At 37.2% G+C, this 20,776-nt stretch overlaps 1 protein-coding gene across 1 annotated transcript in view; it reads right to left on the bottom strand.

Annotated features, from left to right (window-relative positions):
• Positions 1–9,336: 9,336 nt before the first annotated feature.
• TESMIN (testis expressed metallothionein like protein) overlaps positions 9,337–20,776 on the bottom strand; it is a 30,844-nt gene continuing 19,404 nt past the window's right edge. Inside the window, 7 exon segments of the mRNA XM_044425979.1 lie at positions 9,337–10,013; positions 11,107–11,282; positions 14,834–14,971; positions 15,987–16,107; positions 18,030–18,101; positions 18,889–18,962; positions 20,472–20,559. Of these exon segments, the coding sequence (XP_044281914.1) occupies positions 9,821–10,013; positions 11,107–11,282; positions 14,834–14,971; positions 15,987–16,107; positions 18,030–18,101; positions 18,889–18,962; positions 20,472–20,559 (862 nt within the window). The 3' untranslated portion in view covers positions 9,337–9,820.

Here is a 20,776-nt window from a genome sequence, read left to right as displayed (position 1 = left end):
CATACCACACACCCCAGTTTCAGTTCCCAATGCAGCAGCACATGGAATATTCAATTTGCTAATTTATTTAGGATATAATTATTTCCATGTTTGGAGAGAAAAAAGTCATACAACTCCCAGAATTCCCAGCATGCTTTTTTCTTTCTAAACATGCATAGGGTGTTAAAAATCCAGGTTGTTCTGGATTGTTAAAAATCCAAAACTCCAGGTGAGGTACCTTTTCTTGTTGTCCTTTAGAGTCACACAAAAACTTGATACTTATGTTTCTTTGATTTTTCTTTCCACCATCTCCAATTTAATTATTAGTGATACAGCTAAAAATTGTAAGTTACCATGTGTAATTGTTTTACAGTTAGCAACATACCAAACATCTAACTGGTATGTTGATGACCAGTATCTTTGAAACAAGAAATGAGCTTTGCAGATAATTGCAAAATATTTTCCACCCACACAGGCCAAATACATAATGTGCTGCAGGGAGTTTGGGTGCTGTTGAAACTGGCAAGGAATTGCTACTCATCCTGAACAAGTTCATAACTGCAGGATAGCCATATATATTGGAAGAGTGAGGACTTCATTTTATTCCAGCCAAGGTTAATTTTTTCTTTGCATTCCACTCAGATGGCTTATCTAAATGAATGTGCTAGTGCCATTTTCTCACAGACTTCTTAACCTTTCCTCCAAAATATGAAAATGTTGATATATTTTTTTTAGTTCACTGCTTTTTTAAATACTCCCTGCAATCTTTTTAAAAAACAGATTGATCATTAAAAGCTTTCAAAACATTGTAAATCTACATAATCATTCTAATTACTTTTTCCCTATTTAGCAAATTTCCATCATGGATGATAACCACTTCTTACTGCTTTTATCTTCACATTACCAATATAAGCTGTGAAGAGAAATTAATATATAATTAAGAGCTTATTGAAGTGAATGAGAATGACATGCAGAAGATGTAAAATATGCTTCAACAAATTCAACTTACCCCTATTATTCCAGATCTTTTTTGATTTTTACACAGGAATGGGGTGGCAGGGAGAAGTACATTTTGCTAGTAACTGGTAGTGTGATCTCCTAACCACAATAATCTAATTTCAAAGCAAAAGTTCTTAATGGTACTTCGTGATAAAATGCACTTATATAAAGCCACTATTTTATACTGCTTCTCTCTGGATTATTTTGGCTTCCCAAGCAGTGAGCCAGGTATTTGCTGGGCTTGTGATTTAGTATAAGGTATTAGCAACCATTACTTTTCATTACATTAATGGCACACAGAGTTCAAGCTACAATTTCAACAAATTATTTGACAGGTTTTGTAAACCCAAGTATACAACCACCAATTGCAACATAAGACACTGTAATATTAGCTATAGAAGGCATTGTAATTCAGATAGATCTAGACGTTAATTCAACTCTTGACTTTATCCTTCAACATTTATGTGACCCACATCACCATTGTACCAAGTGACCCAGAGACTCACATACATTTCACATCCATTTTTCAAGGTAGGCAGATGTATTCTTTCATTTTACAAAAGTGACCATGATACATATTCTGTGACCAACAGGTAGCCTGCTTTCAAAGGCAACAATTGCATTTATTCTGAGGGTTGGCAGGATCTAGGACAATATGGGTTTTTTGCTTTTAAAAATATCAGCCCTGTGCTAGTCATAAAATGGCATGCATGGCTCAGTGTAAATGTAAGGTGATGTACACTGGGTAAAAATAAATCCAAATTTCACATATACACTGCTCTGAATTGGCTATAACTAACCAGAAAAAGAAATCTGGTCAATTAGTAGTTTGCAGTAGTCAATTATGGCTGGTGCTCCTTGAGACGGGTAGGGTGGAGGGGAAGGCAGCCAATGGAAACAGAATTAGACACTATGGTAAGAGGAATATAGTTTTGTCTCAGTCTTCCTCCTTTCCAATTACACTAACAACAGTTGAGCACTACAGTACAATCCATTATGTAACAATGTTTTAAAAGACACTATTTGCTAGCTAGACTGCTGGCATTGAAAATGGAGAATATAACATTTCTGGACCAGTCAGTCTCTGCTGAGTGACTAGCTTATACAAAGCTTAGTTCCTATTTGCTTACACCTGCTGAGCTTTTGATATACCATTGAACTGAAGCTCGAGATTCTCTCTTAGGCCAGTTTCTGCAGTGAACCCTGCTTAAGCTCTAGAACCCTGCTCAAGCTCTGGCCATACTCAGGTAGCTTGCTTGTACCTAACAAGGTTAGACTAACTTTTTTTTTTTTTGGAATAAAGACATTTTCAATTTTGGATATCTGGCTGAGTTGTTAAAATGGATTCTTACTGAACACTTTCCTGTGTGAAAGAATGCAGTTACAAAACTACAGTTTGTGTTCTCAGCATTTTTACAAGGTTTGGAAAAGTTCCATGTTTCTGGGCTTTGGACTAGAAAATCCAAAGTGCCTTTTCTTTCCCTGTTTTCTGGGGCTGGACTGAAGGGAGGAATTGTTGGCAACAGGGTGTAGAAGTTCCTCAAGTAGCTGGATAGAACAGGATGCACAGGTATGGTCATCCTGACTGGTGGCAGATTATCATTAATTCTGTTTTCTGGGAAGCTTTGTAATGAATAAGTCTATCAGTAGGAAAAGTCATCCCTTCACCCAGTCCATTATAATGTTCCATCTCCATCCCTTTCCTAATTGCCTCATAAGGATGCAGGCAGGAGGGAGCTGGCTGGGGGCAGCCTGAGTGACAAGGAGGTGCCCCATTTGCCCTGTAGATAGTTCACGTAAAGACATTGCTCTGGTGTGTGTCAGCTTGAAAAAGCCAAATGCTGCACTAAGGATTATTAGGAAGGTGATTTTTAACAGTGTCCCCATCATAATGCCCTTACAGAACTATATAGTGAGGTCACACTTGGAAAACTGTGCACTGAGCAGATAAGTAACGGGGAGGGGGCATTATAGAGGTTTATAAACTTGTGCAGGATGTGGAGAGTGTGGTGACAGTGTCTTCCTCCCTCCTGGCAGCTGATCCAGGACAGAGAAAAGGAGCTTCTACTATGTAATTAATGTATGGAGTCTCCTGCCAAGAGATGTGGACAGTAGATCAGAGGGTCTTTAAAGGGATTCAATAGATCCATGGAGGATGCAGCACTGCTTCGTCTTCAGATGAAAAGGCTGCCAGAGTGGCATACTCATCCTATCAGTGGAAACCAGTCTCTGCCCATAAGTGTTTTAGCTGACTGACATTTGTTGTTGTTGTTGTTAGTCGCGAAGTCGTGTCCGACCCATCGCGACCCCATGGACAACATTCCTCCAGGCCTTCCTGTCCTCCACCATCCCCCAGAGTCCACTCAAGCTCACGCCGACCGCTTCAGTGACTCCATCCAGCCACCTCATTCTCTGCCGTCCCCTTCTTCTTTTGCCATCTATTGTTCCCAGCATTAGGCTCTTCTCCAGGAAGTCCTTCTTTCTCATTAGGTGGCCAAAGTATTTGAGTTTCATCTTCAGGATCTGGCCTTCTAAAGAGCAGTCAGGGTTGATCTCCTCAAGGACTGACCAGTTTGATCGTCTTGCAGTCCAAGGGACTCGCAGGAGTCTCCGCCAGCACCACAATTCAAAGGCCTCAATCCTTTGGTGCTCAGCCTTCCTTATGGTCCAGCTTTCACAGCCATACATTGCAACTGGGAAAACCATAGCCTTGACTATACGCACTTTTGTTGGCAGGGTGATGTCTCTGCTTTTTAGTATGCTGCCTAGATTTGCCATAGCTTTCCTCCCCAGGAGCAAGTGTCTTTTAATTTCTTGGCTGCAGTCCCCATCTGCAGTGATCTCGGAGCCCAGGAAAATAAAATCTGTCACTACCTCCATTTCTTCCCCATCTATTTGCCAGGAAGTGAGAGGACTGGATGCCATGATCTTAGTTTTCTTAATGTTGAGTTTCAGGCCAACTTTTGCACTCTCCTCCTTCACCCGCATCATGAGAAAGGCGGGGCTAGATGAATCACCAGTTGGAATTAAGATTGCTGGGAGAAATATCAACAACCTCAGTTATGCAGATGATGCCACTTTCATGGCAGAAAGTGAAGAGGAACTAAAGAGCCTCTTGATGCGGGTGAAGGAGGAGAATGGCTGACATTACACAAATAGAAAAAGAGATTGTGTGAGAAGGAAACAAGAGGAAATACAGCAGCAAAACTTACACGTTAAATAACCATTCTTGTAATGACTGGCTGGAAACAGGTTAAGGAAGAGGAGGAACCTGGTCTGTCAGTAAAGCAGGCTGCTCCTCATCTCATCTGCTGCAGCCTGGTGAAATTGTTCCTGCTTAATGACCATTAAGGGAGAAATGTGATAGAGCTGATCTTCATATAACAAGCTGAAAGCACGATAGTAATTTGGATTTCAAGAAACATTTCACAGCGTACAAAATGATTACAAACATATACACGCATGCATGCACATAAACATTATGAAATGGCAAACAGATGTGGCAAACACCCCCTTCTCATATAAATCAGCTCTTTTCTTTACCCTATTATAATATCTTTGTTTTTGTTGATTTGTAAACTCCCTAACAAATACCCTCAGTGTGCTTATAATCATAAACCAAAGTACAACATAAGTCAAAGTAATCAAACAAACCAAACATAGAACAATAAAAGTATCACATTCATTATATTAACATATCAAACACTGTTGACATCAGAAGCCAACATCAATTCAACAGAATTAAAGCTTAAATGTCTGCATGAAGAGGAAAATCTTAACCTCCCCAAGTATCTACCATGAAGATGGAGAGATTGAAAGGTGCCCTTTGATGCCTTAGCTCAAAGCTTCTTGTATGTGAAAAGAAAGCTAAACTACAGCAATGTACTTCTGTTAGCACAAAGTGTTCTGCAGCTGTTTGCATACACTTTTATGTCTCAAAATGCATGCTAGTACAAGACATTGGAAAACTCTTGCACAAGCTCCTGCAGAACCTATCAGGATGCATGCTTGTGCTAAGCTTAGCACTGTGCAAAGACTTCCTAATGCTCTTCTGCAGCAGTTTGCTGAACAGTGTAGCCACCAGAATGTCTTCTGCATTGATTGATTGTCTTTATATGCTACCCATATCCCGAAGAACTCTCTAGGTAGCTTATACTAGAACAGCAAAAAGAACAATAAAACAACAGTTAAAAATATAAAATCTATTAATACAAAATCTGACAGCTGGCAAAGAAATCACAACAAAGCACACAGCAGCAGAAATTAAAACAATGTTAAAACCAATAGCTAGTAAAATACTTGGTTGAATAGAGAGGTCTTTACCTGGCACCAGAAGGATAGCAGTGACTATCCTTAGGGAGAGTGTTCCCTAAATGAGGTGCAATCACATGCAAGGCCCTTCTCTTACCCATTTCCCCCCTCACTTTGTTGGGGGATGGTTCTCAAAGAAGGACCTCTGTTGAAGATCTTGGTGACAGGGAAAGGATATATGGAGAAAGGCATTTCTATATATTTCTGGGTTGCATCCATCATCTGCCCAAGTAGGACTCTGCTTGAATAACACAACTTTCTCTGGCACAAGAGGGTTTCTCAATCCTCCCCTCCCACATAGGGTCTGAATGTGGTAGGAAAAATTGATAGATGCCGTGAGACAATATCCCTTCCACTATGGGTTCTGCTGGCTGATGAACAATATAGATCTGACCCACTGGATTCAACCAATGTTTCTTCAGATACAACATACTTTTTTAAAACAAAAATTATAAATTAATCATTTCAGGGAACATTCTCCATTCTCCATGTAAGATAGGGGAAATTTTAAATAAAGATGTCCTCCTTTTTGTGTTCAGTGTCATATATATCTCTTGATGTAAATTCTTCCAAGCTTTCAAAACTTTTTGTTAATAATATAATTTTATCATAGTGATCTTTTGCTTTAAAGACATTGAAAACATTGCACACCTTCTCACTAGTTTTCTTATTAGAGTGTAATATAGATAAATGTGTTTCTAGCTGCAGTAATTACCTTAATTTCATAGGAACATAAGACCGCTATGTAATCAGCTATTGCTAATGTAATTACTCTGACAAAAATGGTTAACAAAGAGACAGTGTTAAGGTTACTCCTGCATCAGTACTGATTGCTGTAATTTAATAGTGAGTCACATTTGTCTCTGAAGTGGATAATATGGGATAGCAAAAATCCACATCATAATTAAGATTTATGAATAGCATTATTTTCAGATGTGCTCTCATGGTAGCTTTTAGCTTTTAAAGACTACTCTGCATCTCTTTGTCATTCTAATATAATATTACTATTATTTACATTACAGTGGTGTCTCTTAAAGTCAAGACATATGCAAGGATTGTAAAAATAATCAGGAGATTATATTTACCTTAGAGAGCTGATGGTTTATAAGCAGGCAAATATGTCCATTTCACAGGAAACAAACCTGCAGTTTAAAGAGTTTATTTGTTTAGAGTTGTGGTGGTCGACAATTTCAGCAGTATAGAAAATTCTCAAATATGTTTCTCCAGAACATATGTAGCTCATGAGTTTTGTCCCAAGTCTACTGAGATGAAAAACGAGAAGCAGCACAGAGGTGGAGAAGCAAGCAGTATATACTTGACTGTATAATATAGTTCTGCAGCTCCTTTAAAGAAGTGACACGAGTATTAGCTGCATTGTCACTTGTGGCACCTGCACTCCAGGTTAGCCTCTGTGAGCTCAAGAATTAAAATATAAGCTATCATAAACACAAAGCTGCCAGTGGCAACAGGTTTCATGCAATGTTCAATATATCTTGTATCCTGAAATCATTACAGCAAGCATTTCCCCACTGCTCACAATCAGCAGCCAGGGAAGTGTTGGGCAGGGAAACTCACTTTAATAATGGTACCACGGGAAAAGTTGGATTATGTGGTTATGGAGAGGAAGGTAACTCAACACTAGGCTGGCATTTTCAGTAGCAGTCCCATGTTGCTGATAGAGCTGGTGCTGCACTCACAGTGATGTGAATTGATAAGTATCAGAACAATAGTTTTACCTTCCATAAAGCAGTTCTTCCCTAAGATCAAATATGAGTCTTGCAAACATTTTAATAAGAACCCTTCTTGTTTCTTAGCTTGACTCATGAAATAAACAAGTTTTGAAAATGAGATTCCAGTTGTAGCTTTGCTAATAATTCAAAGTAGTGGCATTGTGGCATCTTGCCAAGATGAATACAAATTGATAAGACACCACTGGTGAAAGGTACACAGAGACAGAAAAAAGGAACAAAGTACAATCATACAAAGCAACAAAATATGAAGTTATCAAAGGGAATCTTTTTGCAAAAAACATTTAATGTTGCTGTTCCAGAATGTTGCTGAATTATCTCATTCTTCCCGATGATTTTCAATCTTATTAGCTATCTCAATTTTCCATATGAATCACGATTCTTGAGTATTCATTAAAAAAAAAACTAAGGTTTCAGCATCTCTTGTTATCTTGCTCAGTCATTTAAATGATGTCGAGAATTCTGCTCAGTCCAGGGAACAGGACTTCTGGCAACAAGATGTTCCACATATAAATAACTGTCCAACTACTTTATAACTCTGAGCCAGAAGCAATGTTAGGGGCAGCTCACATGTGCTAGAGCCCTGAATCTCCATCCACCCTGCTGTCCAAGGGCACTTGCTGAAATAAAGATATAAGTGCCCTGGTGATCTCCATTGCATCTAATCACACTGGGTGAGCTGTTATATTGGCCAAATGTGCTTCATCTTCTCCTGATCTCACCCTCCCCAAATTTGTTTGCCTGAGGTTATTTATTTATTTAAAGAAATCAAATGACCCCCTCTTCCTGGTCCATACAAATAAAGGTACCCTTAGGAAACAGTCCTTTAAAGACACTCTCCCTGCAACAGACTTATAGAACCCTTTTGGATTTGCTTTCTAGCCCCTGAAAATTGTGCATTAAAAAAACAAAACATGTTGGACTGTTGCAGGTTAGGTTTAGGGTTTTAAAAAATTAAGCGAATTTGAACACAGCACCATGCTGTCAATTGAACAGCACTGGAGAAAGGGCAGTGGTGGTGGGGAGTGTGCAAATTTATCCTCCCTTTGAAGCTGAAACTAATGAGGAAAATGACCAAAGAAAACTTCACATAAAATATAGAATTACATTTTTTAAATCCAAGAAATGAATGATGGACCTGCTAGTGTGCTGTTTCAGCATCAGTAGAACAGTTATTTGTAAGCCTGAAGAAGTGAGCTGTAGGGAGTTGTGCTGCTTTTACTGAAGTGTCTCTTGATAACCAATGATAACATTGCCATGCTGGGGTTTAATGACACAACGAGCCACCACAGACAAGATCATCCCTAAAATAAACCCTAAGTTCTTGGGTTGGGTTATTTGCAGAAAAAAAAGAAGGAAGAAAGGGCAGACAGAAGAAAAAAGAAAAAAACAGAACACCTGGCACAAACTGTGCTGGGTCTGGACATGACAACCCACCATTGCTATGTACCCATCGTGGGCTGTCATGTCATACAACCAGGTCACAGCAACAAAAGAAACTGACAAAATAGACCTAAACAGGGATATAATTTGGCATTTCTAAAATAACTGGTACATAATTTTCCAATTATAAATGGGTCATACTTGATATATACTGTTCTGCAAATGAAATAGTTTAGAACAAATTCCATTTACTTGAACTGGGATGACACTTGTAGTTTTAGAATCTGAGCAAAATGCTGAACATTAGTGATACGCATTTTATGCTCATCTTGGAGGCTACCTAAAACAGATTTTGGAGGTAATGGACATAGTGCGGTGTGAAGGGGGAAGGAGGAGTAGGGAACATTCTACTTGTGCAAGTAGTAGGATTGGAGGTACTCCTATGTTACAGATAAGTTCATTAGAGGAAGGTGAGCAAATAGCAGTGAACTATACTTCTGTATAATTATCTTATGTGTGCTGAACCAGTAGCTTTTTAATTATTCCTTGAAAATAGTGAAACTCCTTGGTTATATATTAACTAAGCATCCCATTTACTGCAAATGTTGCTATCCAAAAATGGAACTCATCTGGGTTATGACTCCAGTGCCATGATTTGAATCTTTACTCTTACATCTAGTGCATTTCTCTCTCTCTCTCTCTCTCTCTCTCTCTCTCTCTCTCTCTCTCTCTAGCACAAGAAAACAGTTAAAGGTGTACATTAGTTAAAATTTATCAGTTTTCTTTGTTATAGAACTAGCATATTAAATGGAAAACCGTTTTTTCTAATTCCTTTCTAATAATTAAACATTAAAATAAATAGAGACCAAACTACATTTTAGGAAGTTTATATCATCTCTAGTTAGGCAATTTTCTGAAGTCTGTGAAATGAATAAACATAATGGGACATTATGAATAACAATACTGGATTCAAACAAAATTATTTTACTGAAACATCTTTGGAATTCATTTGAAATTCTGGGCTTCTATTCGATGTTAAATTAAATCAAAACTATATCAGGAATAATGTAAATTTGGTTAACAAGTCAGTTACATCAACCATTTCAATTTAAGCAATCCACCTCTATGTTTAAGCTGTTATCCTATTTAGACCTGTAGTAACAAAAATTCTAGAAATGAAATTCAGAAATCCAAATGATCCAGTTTACATATTTTGATTGTGTTGTTCCTTTCAAACAATATAATTTTTAGATACAATAGTGTAAACTAGTATGAGATTTAAATAAAACTTAGGACAGACATGACATTAAGAAATAAAATTAATTTTTATAAGTGTTATCAAAGTCAAAGGCAGTTTCAAGCAAAATTTCAGCCCATTGTACATCTTTAACTAAAGCACATCAATCAACTTTCAGTCCTTTTGATTTAAATTCAGAGTGCAGAATTTGTGATAAGCATCTCCCAAATTCTTCTAAGATCATTCGTTCTGCTAGGAAAACAGAATAAGCTTCTTTTTCTGCCTCTTCAGCTTGAGCAAGCAGACAGGCACATGTTGCTTCAACCACTTCCCATGATATGCATGTACTAGATTGCCTATTGAAATAAAACACAGACACACAAAGGGGCAAAGGTAGGAAAGTAAATTTGGCACAAAAAAATAAATGACTGAATGTATTAAGCAATACTGCCTATCGTTGTTTTGCGGCAGATTTGTACCTGGGAACTTGGTTTCATTTCTAAAAAGTATTACAGATATATGACAGTTTATAGTGAAAAAGTAAGAATGGGGTGCTTAACCTTTCTATCATTAACGTCTTTCTCACTGAAACTTTTTCTTTCCATGTACTTTCCTCTGGCAGGAAGTTAGACAGATGAAGCAATGCAGGGGAGAGGCAGTTGGCAAATGCTTCTCTAGTACTCATTTGCTATCTTTTCAATACAAAGTATGGTCTCCTCAACTCTTTGGCATAGGTTTCCAAAATTGGACTAATTATAAATGTCTACTTTTTATCACTAGTAAATGAGTTGTTAAAAGTACCAAACCATGGAAGTCAGGTTTATATATAAATAGGTATGCTTCACAGGTATTTCCCTTATATAGCAAGCATTCCTCTTTTATCCCTGAAGTAATTGCTTATGTGAGGGGTGGGGGGGAATAGTGAGGCCTCACATAGCTCTACTGAAGGTTGTCTCTCCTTGATGATACCCAGGATACTGCAGGCCAGTGTCTACTGATATTGAACAGTGACTTCCAGTCAATGCAATTTTTGAAGACTTGTTGAGGGCTATTATTAGAATTCTAGCAGCAATGCCACTAGATTGCTTGTATATATACACCCATATTGCACTTCAGCTTAATTAATATGTTCTGTTGAAAATCTGAAAGCGTACTTTGCATCGTTAGTTTCAAAAGTAAATACACAATCTATATATTTTGCATATTTTAACCTCCATTTTTGCAGCAATGTGCAGCAAAAAACAATTAACAAGCTCTGACTGAAAAGCTATATAAGATGGAACATTTAAAAGTGAGTAAGAAGAGGCTGAAAGAAGCAAACATATAAACTCAGAAGGTTTATATAAGTGAGAGATGACATACACATTTAAAATTTAAATACTACTACATATTTAAAATTCTGATATTTCAAAACACATGTTATATAAAAAGATGAACTTTAATATTCACCTGTCTTTTCTGTTTCTTGATAATATTTCAAATTTAGAAAATGATAGTGAATCATTTCCTTCATTACTTTTACTCTCCATATGATTTGGCATATTCATTAGTGTTTTGCGATCTGGGCTTTCTTCATAATTTTTGCAGCCAACACATTTGCAGATAGACGAACACATAATTTTAGCCTAGAAAATATACAGTATTTTAATATAGAAAAAGCTTGATTTAATTAAATCCTGGTACACAATAAGACAAATTACACAAATGAGATCTGGTTCCCCTATAGGGCAACCCTATGTATGCTTTACTGGGAGTAGGTTTCACTAAATTTAGTGGTGTTTAGTCCTAAATATGGGTGCTTAAGATTGCAATCATAGCATTTTCTCAAACTACCATAATAAATTAAGAACAAATTTATGTACCAAAGCCACTATTATTTTTTCAAGGAATCTTCATAAAACAGACATGAAGTATTAATTTTACTCTCTTTAGCCTAGTTTCCTGAAATGTCTGTATACTGGCATGTATTTTTCTCTGACATGAACCGGATCGTTTCCCTGGATCATTTACATAGAACATTGCAAACACAAAGAAGGATGTTGGGTGTTTCTTCCACAGAAAATGAGGTAGGAGAAAACCAAGAGGGCTATTTTCCACTATTTCAGCACTTGTTGAAGCATAGCCCTGGTTTGCACAACACAATAACCCACCATGGGTTGTTTTCAGGATGGCTTGTCATGGTATCTGGTAGGGCAACTTCATCATGCCTTGTCAGGAATGGGTAGTGAGTTTCCTGGCAAGGCAGCAACACCGTCTGCTGCTCCTCATCCATGGTCTGTGCTCTTTGCCCTCCTAAAAATCACAAAGAAGGGACACTGGGTAGTGTCCTGAATGTGTTTGCAACCCTTTAAAATAGATATTTACTCTTGTGCCAGATGTGTGTGGATGCCAAATTCTATGCTATGGCAACCCCTCCATTTTACTGTCCCACCATGAAATATACATTTTTAATCAAATTGTATCATTCCTCTACCTTGAAATATGTGTATGTTTACTTGTAACCCATGCATATTTCTGACAATAATAGATTGGTGGAGGAAAACAACAAACGGGAAATGGGGTGGGGGAATCAGTTCACTTGGTATCTGCCTCGTCAGGATATTGTTATGCTTGTTCTAAATATTGGACAGTCTTGTGCAAGACGCCAACAACTGTGAAATCATTTCCTAATTCATATGGGCTCAGTAAATTAATTTTATTTATTGATCTGAGAGGGGAGGGGAAAATTAGTTCTGCTGCAAAGGCACCAGGGTTACATACCAAGAGCCAGTGGAAGGACAGAAAGGAGAAACAAGGTAACAAGCCACAGCAAGGTATCTTTTGGATTAACAAGTGAACAACCCATGCTAGTTTATTTTCAGGTGGCTCAGCATGAAGTGTGAACTCACCCATATCCCACTGGGAGATTCTGAGGGGGAGTTAAAATAATTTTGTGGGAGAGATATTTTAAAAAGAATAAGAATTATAATAGGACAGTGCTGGAAATGCAAAGAAGTGGAAGGGACTTCTATCATAAATGTTGTAAGTGTAATACGTTTTTGGCAAGAAATACATACAGAAATACAAAAAATTTTGAAAATTAACTTCCCAATGAAAAGTAAGAATATGCTGCTAAATATTCTACTGGAAACTCTTCTAAGAAATATGGAATAATTATTTAAATATATGATTAGAAAAACAAGCTAGTTGAATATGCAGTAATGGCAAAATTAACTAACTATGTAGAAGACTGGTCCAATATTTTAATGAAAAATGGGAAGCTTATTATGCATATTCTACTTAATAAGTGAAACGAAAAAGCAGAGTTCAGGTAGGCATCATTAAGCTGATACATCTTTCAATAAGTTATAAAAAAGAAAGCCAGTCAATGAACTAAGTTACAATTGGAAGGCTTATCAATTTTTATTTGTAATTGAGAGAAAAAAATGGAATCTTGGCTATCATTGTTTTCTGAAATAAAGAAGGAAGGAAAATGAAGAGAAGGGGAAATGGGTGGGAAGTGGAGGAGGAGACAAAGGGAGAGAGAAAAGAAAAAAATATATCTTTAATTCTAATTTGGTTAGGGTTTGAATATGCTCTGGGCTGAATCATAGTTTACTTGTTATCTATGTTAAAGCAATTTTCTGTGTGAAATTATTAGCTTTATTTGGCTACTTACTAATCTAATTATAATTGTGTATTATCATGTAAAATTGTAGTTATAACTGAAATAATGTGTATTGCTGATTCTTTGATGAATTTCTTGCATCCAGTTTTATAAACAATTTAGTGTGTGGTTCCTTGGTAGCATTCTCTTTTGTTTTTCTTTCTGTTCCTTATTATTTACAAAAAATGAAAAATTAAAATAATTTTGTGGGAGTCTTTGATTCATTTTTAGATAATTAAAATATTTTAATCTCACCCCTTTGCATAAGTTACTGGTAGCTAACACAAAAGTTAACATATAATAAAACAGCAGTATAACCAGAAATAAAAACAGCAACAGAGACAGACAAAGAAATAAGAAAAAAGCAATATAATAATCATATATTAAAAGTTCAGGAGAATAACACTGTGTTCACCAGGCACTGAAAAGCTAACTGTATTTGACAACCAGAGTGCCAGCATCAAAAGGACCTATTTCATTTCACCTGAAGGTGACTAGTATGTGGGTAAACAGTATGTGATGTATGCAGGAGGTAGCACAATAACTCTGGTAATGGAGGTAGCACATGGCTAGCAAGATTAGCAGCCACTGATAGCCTCTTCCTCCACAAAAGAGAATTTATCCATTCCCCTTTAAAAGCCATTCGGATTGGTGGCCATCCTCATATGGATAACATAGCATCATCCACACACAAGAGGAAAACTTGAGTAAACTTGTGGAGAACTTACAGATTTGCCTAAGTACCCTTTCACCAAACAAACAAACAAAATGAAAAACAAAACTAAAAACAAAACGAAAAGCTCAACAACCCTTTAGGAGAAAAGAAATAAATGGCGAAATCTACAACCACTACCATCACACAACCCAAGAAGACTGAGCATGCTCAGTGGGCTCAGTCCTCTGACTGGCTTTTGCAGGGGGGGAAATAATAGAATGGGATATCTTGGAAGCAAGTATGGCTTGCTGCAAGGCAAACTGAATGGATGTACTCCATACTATTATGTGGCTTTTTATACTATTCATGAAGAAATAATTCATTCAGCACTTATTAATTTGTGATACTGCACAGAACAACTGCTATGGCCATCTGAGTATGCAGAGCATGAAAACATTGTATGTTTGTTTAAAATTATTTTAGGCCACCTTTAACCCTCATAATAGTCCTTCTTAGAACTGCTAGCTTGGCTCACAGACTGTTTTTCATTACGTCACAGTCTACAAAAGAAGTAAATTTGCCTTACTATATTTATCCCTATATGCTGCTCCTTAAGATATTTCACCTATACTAGTGGATTAATATTAATGTACTGACACCAATTAAACACCAGTGCTCATACACTAAATTCCAACATTCTGTTAGTGTTTTTTCACTCACCAATCTCTCAGCTACTTTTGAGCCCTGAGTTTCATCTGTGGAGCACTCCTGTGAGACTGTTCCTTCAGATGAGGACTTTCAGTGCCTGTTTTTAGGTGGACTGCCCCAAATTTACAGTTCTACAAATTTGAACAGGAAAATGTCACTCAACAAACCTCAAAGCATTCACAGTAATTCTTTAGGCATCCTGAACGCTTACAATTACATCCTTTATTATGCCTGGGTTTGATATCGCCGAGTTTCCCCTTTCCAATCTTTGGCAGGAAAGCTTCTGGATTTCTGTCAAGACAGGCCTGGAACAACATATTTTATTTCTATAAAAGAACTCTCATTCAAATTGAAGAAAAAGTACAGCTCACTTTATTCTTAAGATATTTTATGCTTAACTGATTTTTTACAGAATGCAATGAGAAAGAATGCTGTTACTTATATGATCCACCTGTTATGTGAAGGAAAAGACTCACAACAGTGGGGCTGGTATAACTGTGAGATATATTAATCTGAAATTCTAGCCATATATATATGCAACAAGTCAACAGTCCTTGGTCTGGACCATTAATCTTAAAATAATGACAGAAGACACTATGTTCTTTGACCCTATTTCTGTCACTTTTTGCTTTTGCTACCTGCCTGTCCTTGGGAATTGTGAGTGTTTCATCCATCTAGGCATTTCCTTCCTTTTTTCTACAGGAATTTCTTCTGATATTCTTCCCTAATAGTGCCCCTGGTTTCAGTCCACAGTTCTTATTTAACACAACAGAAAACTTGCTGAATGGGGTCAATAATAGCTGAAATATATGGTTGTTTTTGTATTTTCCTATGTATTCTTTTTTATCTGCTCAAGCAACATTTATTTCAAATGCTTAATTGATTTAAGTATGGTTTTGAGGTTTCTTTCACTTATTCTATAAGGTATTCATTACTGAGAGGCTTTTTCCTCTCAAAGAAAATAGGGACTGTTTAACTATAGCACTCATTCTTCAATTTCTTTACTTCACCTAGTAAAACTGGTTTGCAAAAAGCTGATCACCAGTGACCAAACAGAAATGATTTTCTAAACAGCAATTGTCTGGATTCTTTACTCCTGTTAGTAACTTCTGCAGACTATTAACTCTGGCTCAATATAGAACTGTTTCAAAATATTCTGTCTTATGAAATAAGTGAATACAGTCAAGGAATCATCATTATTATTTGGGCTAAAAGGTATAGAAATAGTTGGCACTACTCCATGTGTTCTTTTAAAATAACAGAATGACTTAACAAATCTAATGAATAAGCACTATAGTTTACATATAGGAAGTAGAAAACGGAGCATAACTATATTACCTTAATTGCCTTAAACCGTTCTATTTCATGTTGTGGATTATTATAACAATTATTGCAGTTGCAGTTACTGCAGAAATCACCATTGGCAAAACAATCGCAGTATCTGTGTTTAATAAAAGCAGTATTTGAAATGTATTTTATATAGTTCATCATTTCCAGGTTTCTTCATTTTTATGTACTAGGTTGAGAAGCACAAATTATGGGTCATGTAAACTGTAAGACTATGATTTCATTTATGTATTTTAAAATGAGTGCATTCACATTATCGCGTTAATCCACCTAGGCAATAAGTCACAGTGGGTTGGTTATTGTGTGAGCAACCCATAGAAAATGAACAGGTGATTGAGCTCACTGGGACCTGGGAAGGAATTCAGCTAGTGCAGAATTCTCATTCCAATCCATGGCCATCGTGTATCTCCAGAAGTTGTGGGGTAGAAGATTGTCCATAAAACACACTGATATCTTGGGAAGCTCCTCTCCCACATCAGTAACCATACTGAGAATGGATCTTGCCATTATTTCCCAGAATTTGTATGTCTTATTTAATGCAGAAGTAGTTACACAATTTTCCTGTTTTATTTTAACATTTTTGTGAGCCTTAAACTGAACATTCTTGCTACAGAAAGGAAAGAGATGGGAAGAGAGAAAGGAAGGAGTGGTAGAAATTAATGAATGTCAAATAAGTAGAGTGTCATATAATTTTCTTATACTTGACACCTAAAAGCAATATGCATGAGTATTTTCACTATCACAATGTTGTAAGGACGCTAGGAAAAGTAATGGTTCAGAGTTCATTCTCTTCACATATGTAGTGAGAATATGTACTCCCAGTGATGCATTTTCTCATGGTACCTTTTTGTGATGTGTTATATTTTACCACATTACTGCAAAAGTATTGTTCAGATATACTGTGAAATGTTGTACAGTGGTACCTTGGCTCATGAACGTCTTGGGTCACAAACAAAAATTTCATGAAAATTTTGACTTGGGTCACGAACTCTGCTTTGGGTGGCAACCAAGATCGCAGCCATCTCCCCACCCCATCCCCAAGTGGGGAGATGGCCATGATCGCAGTCGCGTTCATGCAGGGAACACATGCGTGATCACAGCTGTGCTGTGCTGTGCCCATCTTTCCTGCAGGAGCGCACCTGTGATCATACATGTCTTCCCTGCACGAATGCAACTGTGATCCTGGCCATCTCCCCACTTGGGGGGATGGGGAGATGGCCGTGATCGTGCTGGTTGGTGGGGGGGAGGAGATGGCCAAGATTGCACCCATCTTTTCTGCAGGAGCACACCCATGAGAAGCACCACCCCAACATAAATGTAATGAACAAAGTGTTGAATCTGATGAACAATAACATAGTCTCTCATTTCCAGAGGGTTATGCAGCACAGGAAAAAAAAAAGTGACTATAGACAGATTTTTCACCAAAATTGACCCTGCAGGTAAGAGACAAAGAGAGGAAACCCCTGAAAGAGATCTCCCCAATGTCCTTATGGAGAGGGACTCTCCCTCAAAACAATAATCTCCCCACCACCTAGGTTAGTGTTCTCCACTGTACTGTACTGTACTGTACTTGGTTACTTTGTTGTTCTTTGTCACTTTGTTTCAATTTTTTGATTTAAAAAAATAGTTACAGAACGGATTAACCTTATTTACATTGAACCTTATGGGGAAATTTGACTTGGCTCAAGACCAAAAACTGGCTCACAACCACATTTGGAGGGGCCAGAATGGATTAACCTTATTTACATTGAATCTTATGGGGAAATTTGACTTGCGTCACAACCAATTTGGGTCACAACCAGAGTCGTGGAATGGATTAAGTTTGTGAGCCAAGGTACCACTGTATATGCAAAAAAATACAGCTTCAGATGTGGCAAATGTACACCCAAAGCTGTTTAAGTCTGTCAAATGGCTTCAAGTCTAGAACATCTGGAATAATATAGCAGGAATAAATTAATTACTTCTGAAGTTTCTTCAACACTGAATGGATATTTCAGTGACATTCCATTTACTTACAATTTGAGGCACTGTGATTTTGTGCAGTTGCATGGCTTTTTTGACTTTGCATCCCAGGAACTACAAGGAATCCTAAATGATAGCAAATGAAAAACAAACCACATATTTTGATGATATATCTGAAAAAATACTGAATATTTATGGGATACCACCCCACATATTAGTTGGGTAGTGAAAAAAAAGTCCTGTGGCCTCAGAGTTCGGACTCTGAACATGAGGACCCTGCCTTGCCCCCTTTGCAGCTGACATGAAAAAAACCATGCTAGCTTCCTTGCTGAGATCAGAAATTAGCCTTGGAGAGGAGAAAAAGAAGTGAGGCGGGGAGGGGAAGAAGCTGGTGGCTTACACAATATCCGAACAGTACCTTAGCCTCTTTCCTTTCCCCTTCACAGCACTTCATCTAGATGGTCAAAAATGGTCATCTTGCAGTAAGCAAGATGTGATGGCAATTGAAAAATGCTGCTCCTGCACTTCACACCATATAGTAAATGCATGTAAGCCCTTGGGTTCAGGGACTTCCATGCCGCTGGAAAAAAAGCACTGGAGTGTGGCCTAAATTAACTTACCTTAGGATCCAAGACAATGTATTTATTTCCTATTTCTATTCTCATTGGTCAATGTTAAATTTAACCAAGGATCTCAAAATGTGGCCTCTTTTTCACATTACTGAAATAATGTGGAAACATAAAGTAGGTTATAATTGTAGCAAAAAGGGTTTTTTTTGTTGAACCCCATTGTAAAAATAACAGGTTTGGAATGAACTTCTCAATCTTGTCAATATAATTATACATTTACATGTCATGGACTAAAGTTAGACACACACACACACACACACACACACACACAACATTTCCCTTACCCAAGTAAAGTCATTTTTGTTTGTTCTTGAAGATTGGCATCTGGATGGCATGTATGCATAGAACCCTTATCAAGCTGATCAAAGTAAAAATCAGAATTGCCATTTGTATTAGATGGTCATTATTATACAATGTTCACAGATTAAAAACAAGATAATTGTCAGAAAATCACAGAATCATATTCCTATGGTCCCAGGGATCCTAGGTAAGTGTAGAGACAAAGCTACAATGTCAGATAGTGGAGAATCCTCATGTGGCTCTCTCTCACTTCCATTCTTCTCCCCACAGAAAACTCCATGGCAACTCCTGAGGTTGGTGCTAAGACCTCAGAAATGGATGGAGAGGAAAGAAAAATGACATGTTGATGGGTGGAGTGGGAAGAAAGGACCATGCATCTGCCAGATTCACAAGTCTCTTTTCTATCCCCCACTTCTACAAGGTAACTAGATGGACTCAGAGGCCCACTTAGTAGCAAAAATGCTAACAGGAGAAGCAGGGGCAGGCAGAGAGGCTATAAAAGCCTCATTGCTCCTCCTGCTCTACCTGGCTCTTCCCATCAGGACTTAAGATAGATGAGGGTTCTAAGATTGGAACTTTCCATCTGTTGAGAATTAATCCTGTAAAAATCAGAAATCGTGCTCTAAATTTCTGTTGTCTCAACTTCATTGTAAGCAAGTTTATACATCAAACCACTTTTCATCTAATGCTTCATTACATAAGATATCCATGACTAAGATATTTGGTTTCATTGCATATTTTGTACACGTGTTGTTGCTCAAAATAAATTTTAATCAGCTGCCATCTGGTAATTGTTCAGTTCAGGGTTCTAAAAACCTTAGTGACTTATGTTACATTTTCCCTCAAAATTTTATTAAAATTGGGAAACAGTGTTGTTCCAAGGACAGGTTTATGTTGGTAAGAAATTAAGATCAGCAATTTTGGCCGCTACCCTTGCTTTCAGAGTCAAAGGATAAAGCGCAGGCAGTTTTGGCTTCACAAAGTCGCAAGCATAAAAATGCTCAAGTTAACAAATTGCCCTTAAATAGTCTCAAAAGTAAGAGGTCTCCCTGGCAAATTGGGGAAAGCTTGAGAAAAGTTTTCAATGAATTTACAATGAACACATTAGTTTATTTAACCTTAGCAGTGGTTTAAAGAGTGATATATTTATAATTTAGCACAAGACCTGCCATACTACCTGCCCCTGTATTTTAGGATATCATATATTCAATTCTCTCTTTCATAGGATTTTGTTTTGCTGCAGAAATATTGTGAAGTCAATAAGGATTGTCAAGCAACATTAATTATTTCTCTCAATGGTGACTTCTGTGCTACATAAAGTGCCACTGAAGGAAAAACCTGGTGAAAAGGGAAGCTGCTTATTCAGTAGCACCATGAAACTTCTAATAATACACAAACAAGGTGTGTAGAATCTATACAGAAATGCCTCTGAGATGACTGCATGGAAAAATGCATAGGGCATCTTACATATCCCTTGGCAGAAAGGAATGGAAAAATGAGCATATGGTATAAAAATGCTGAATTGGAAATATTTGCCTGAACAAAGTGGAAAAAGAAACACACTTACCTCTTGTGCACAGACATTCAGTTTACCCTCAAGTGGCAAAAATTGTCCCAGTATAGATGTTACAGAGTTATTTGCCTCTAATAAGAAAATACTTATTGAATTGAGGTCAATGAAGTGCATAGATTTAAACAATATCATAACTTGATAAATAAGACAAATTTCAGAGGAACTAAGTACATCATTAATAATCTCTTTGATTATTATTATGATTTAAAATATTTCTTGACTTTCAGGGCAAAAGTTCTCCCCAGGTAAAATACAATCATAAAATGTTTTCATTTTCTACATTAATAGACATAGAATTG

The sequence above is a fragment of the Varanus komodoensis genome, unplaced genomic scaffold, assembly GCF_004798865.1.
Source record: "Varanus komodoensis strain SLA01 unplaced genomic scaffold, ASM479886v1 scaffold16, whole genome shotgun sequence".
NCBI classification, from domain to species: domain Eukaryota; kingdom Metazoa; phylum Chordata; class Lepidosauria; order Squamata; family Varanidae; genus Varanus; species Varanus komodoensis.
Note: the sequence above shows the minus strand (reverse complement) of the source record. Positions and strands in the feature narration are given on the sequence as shown.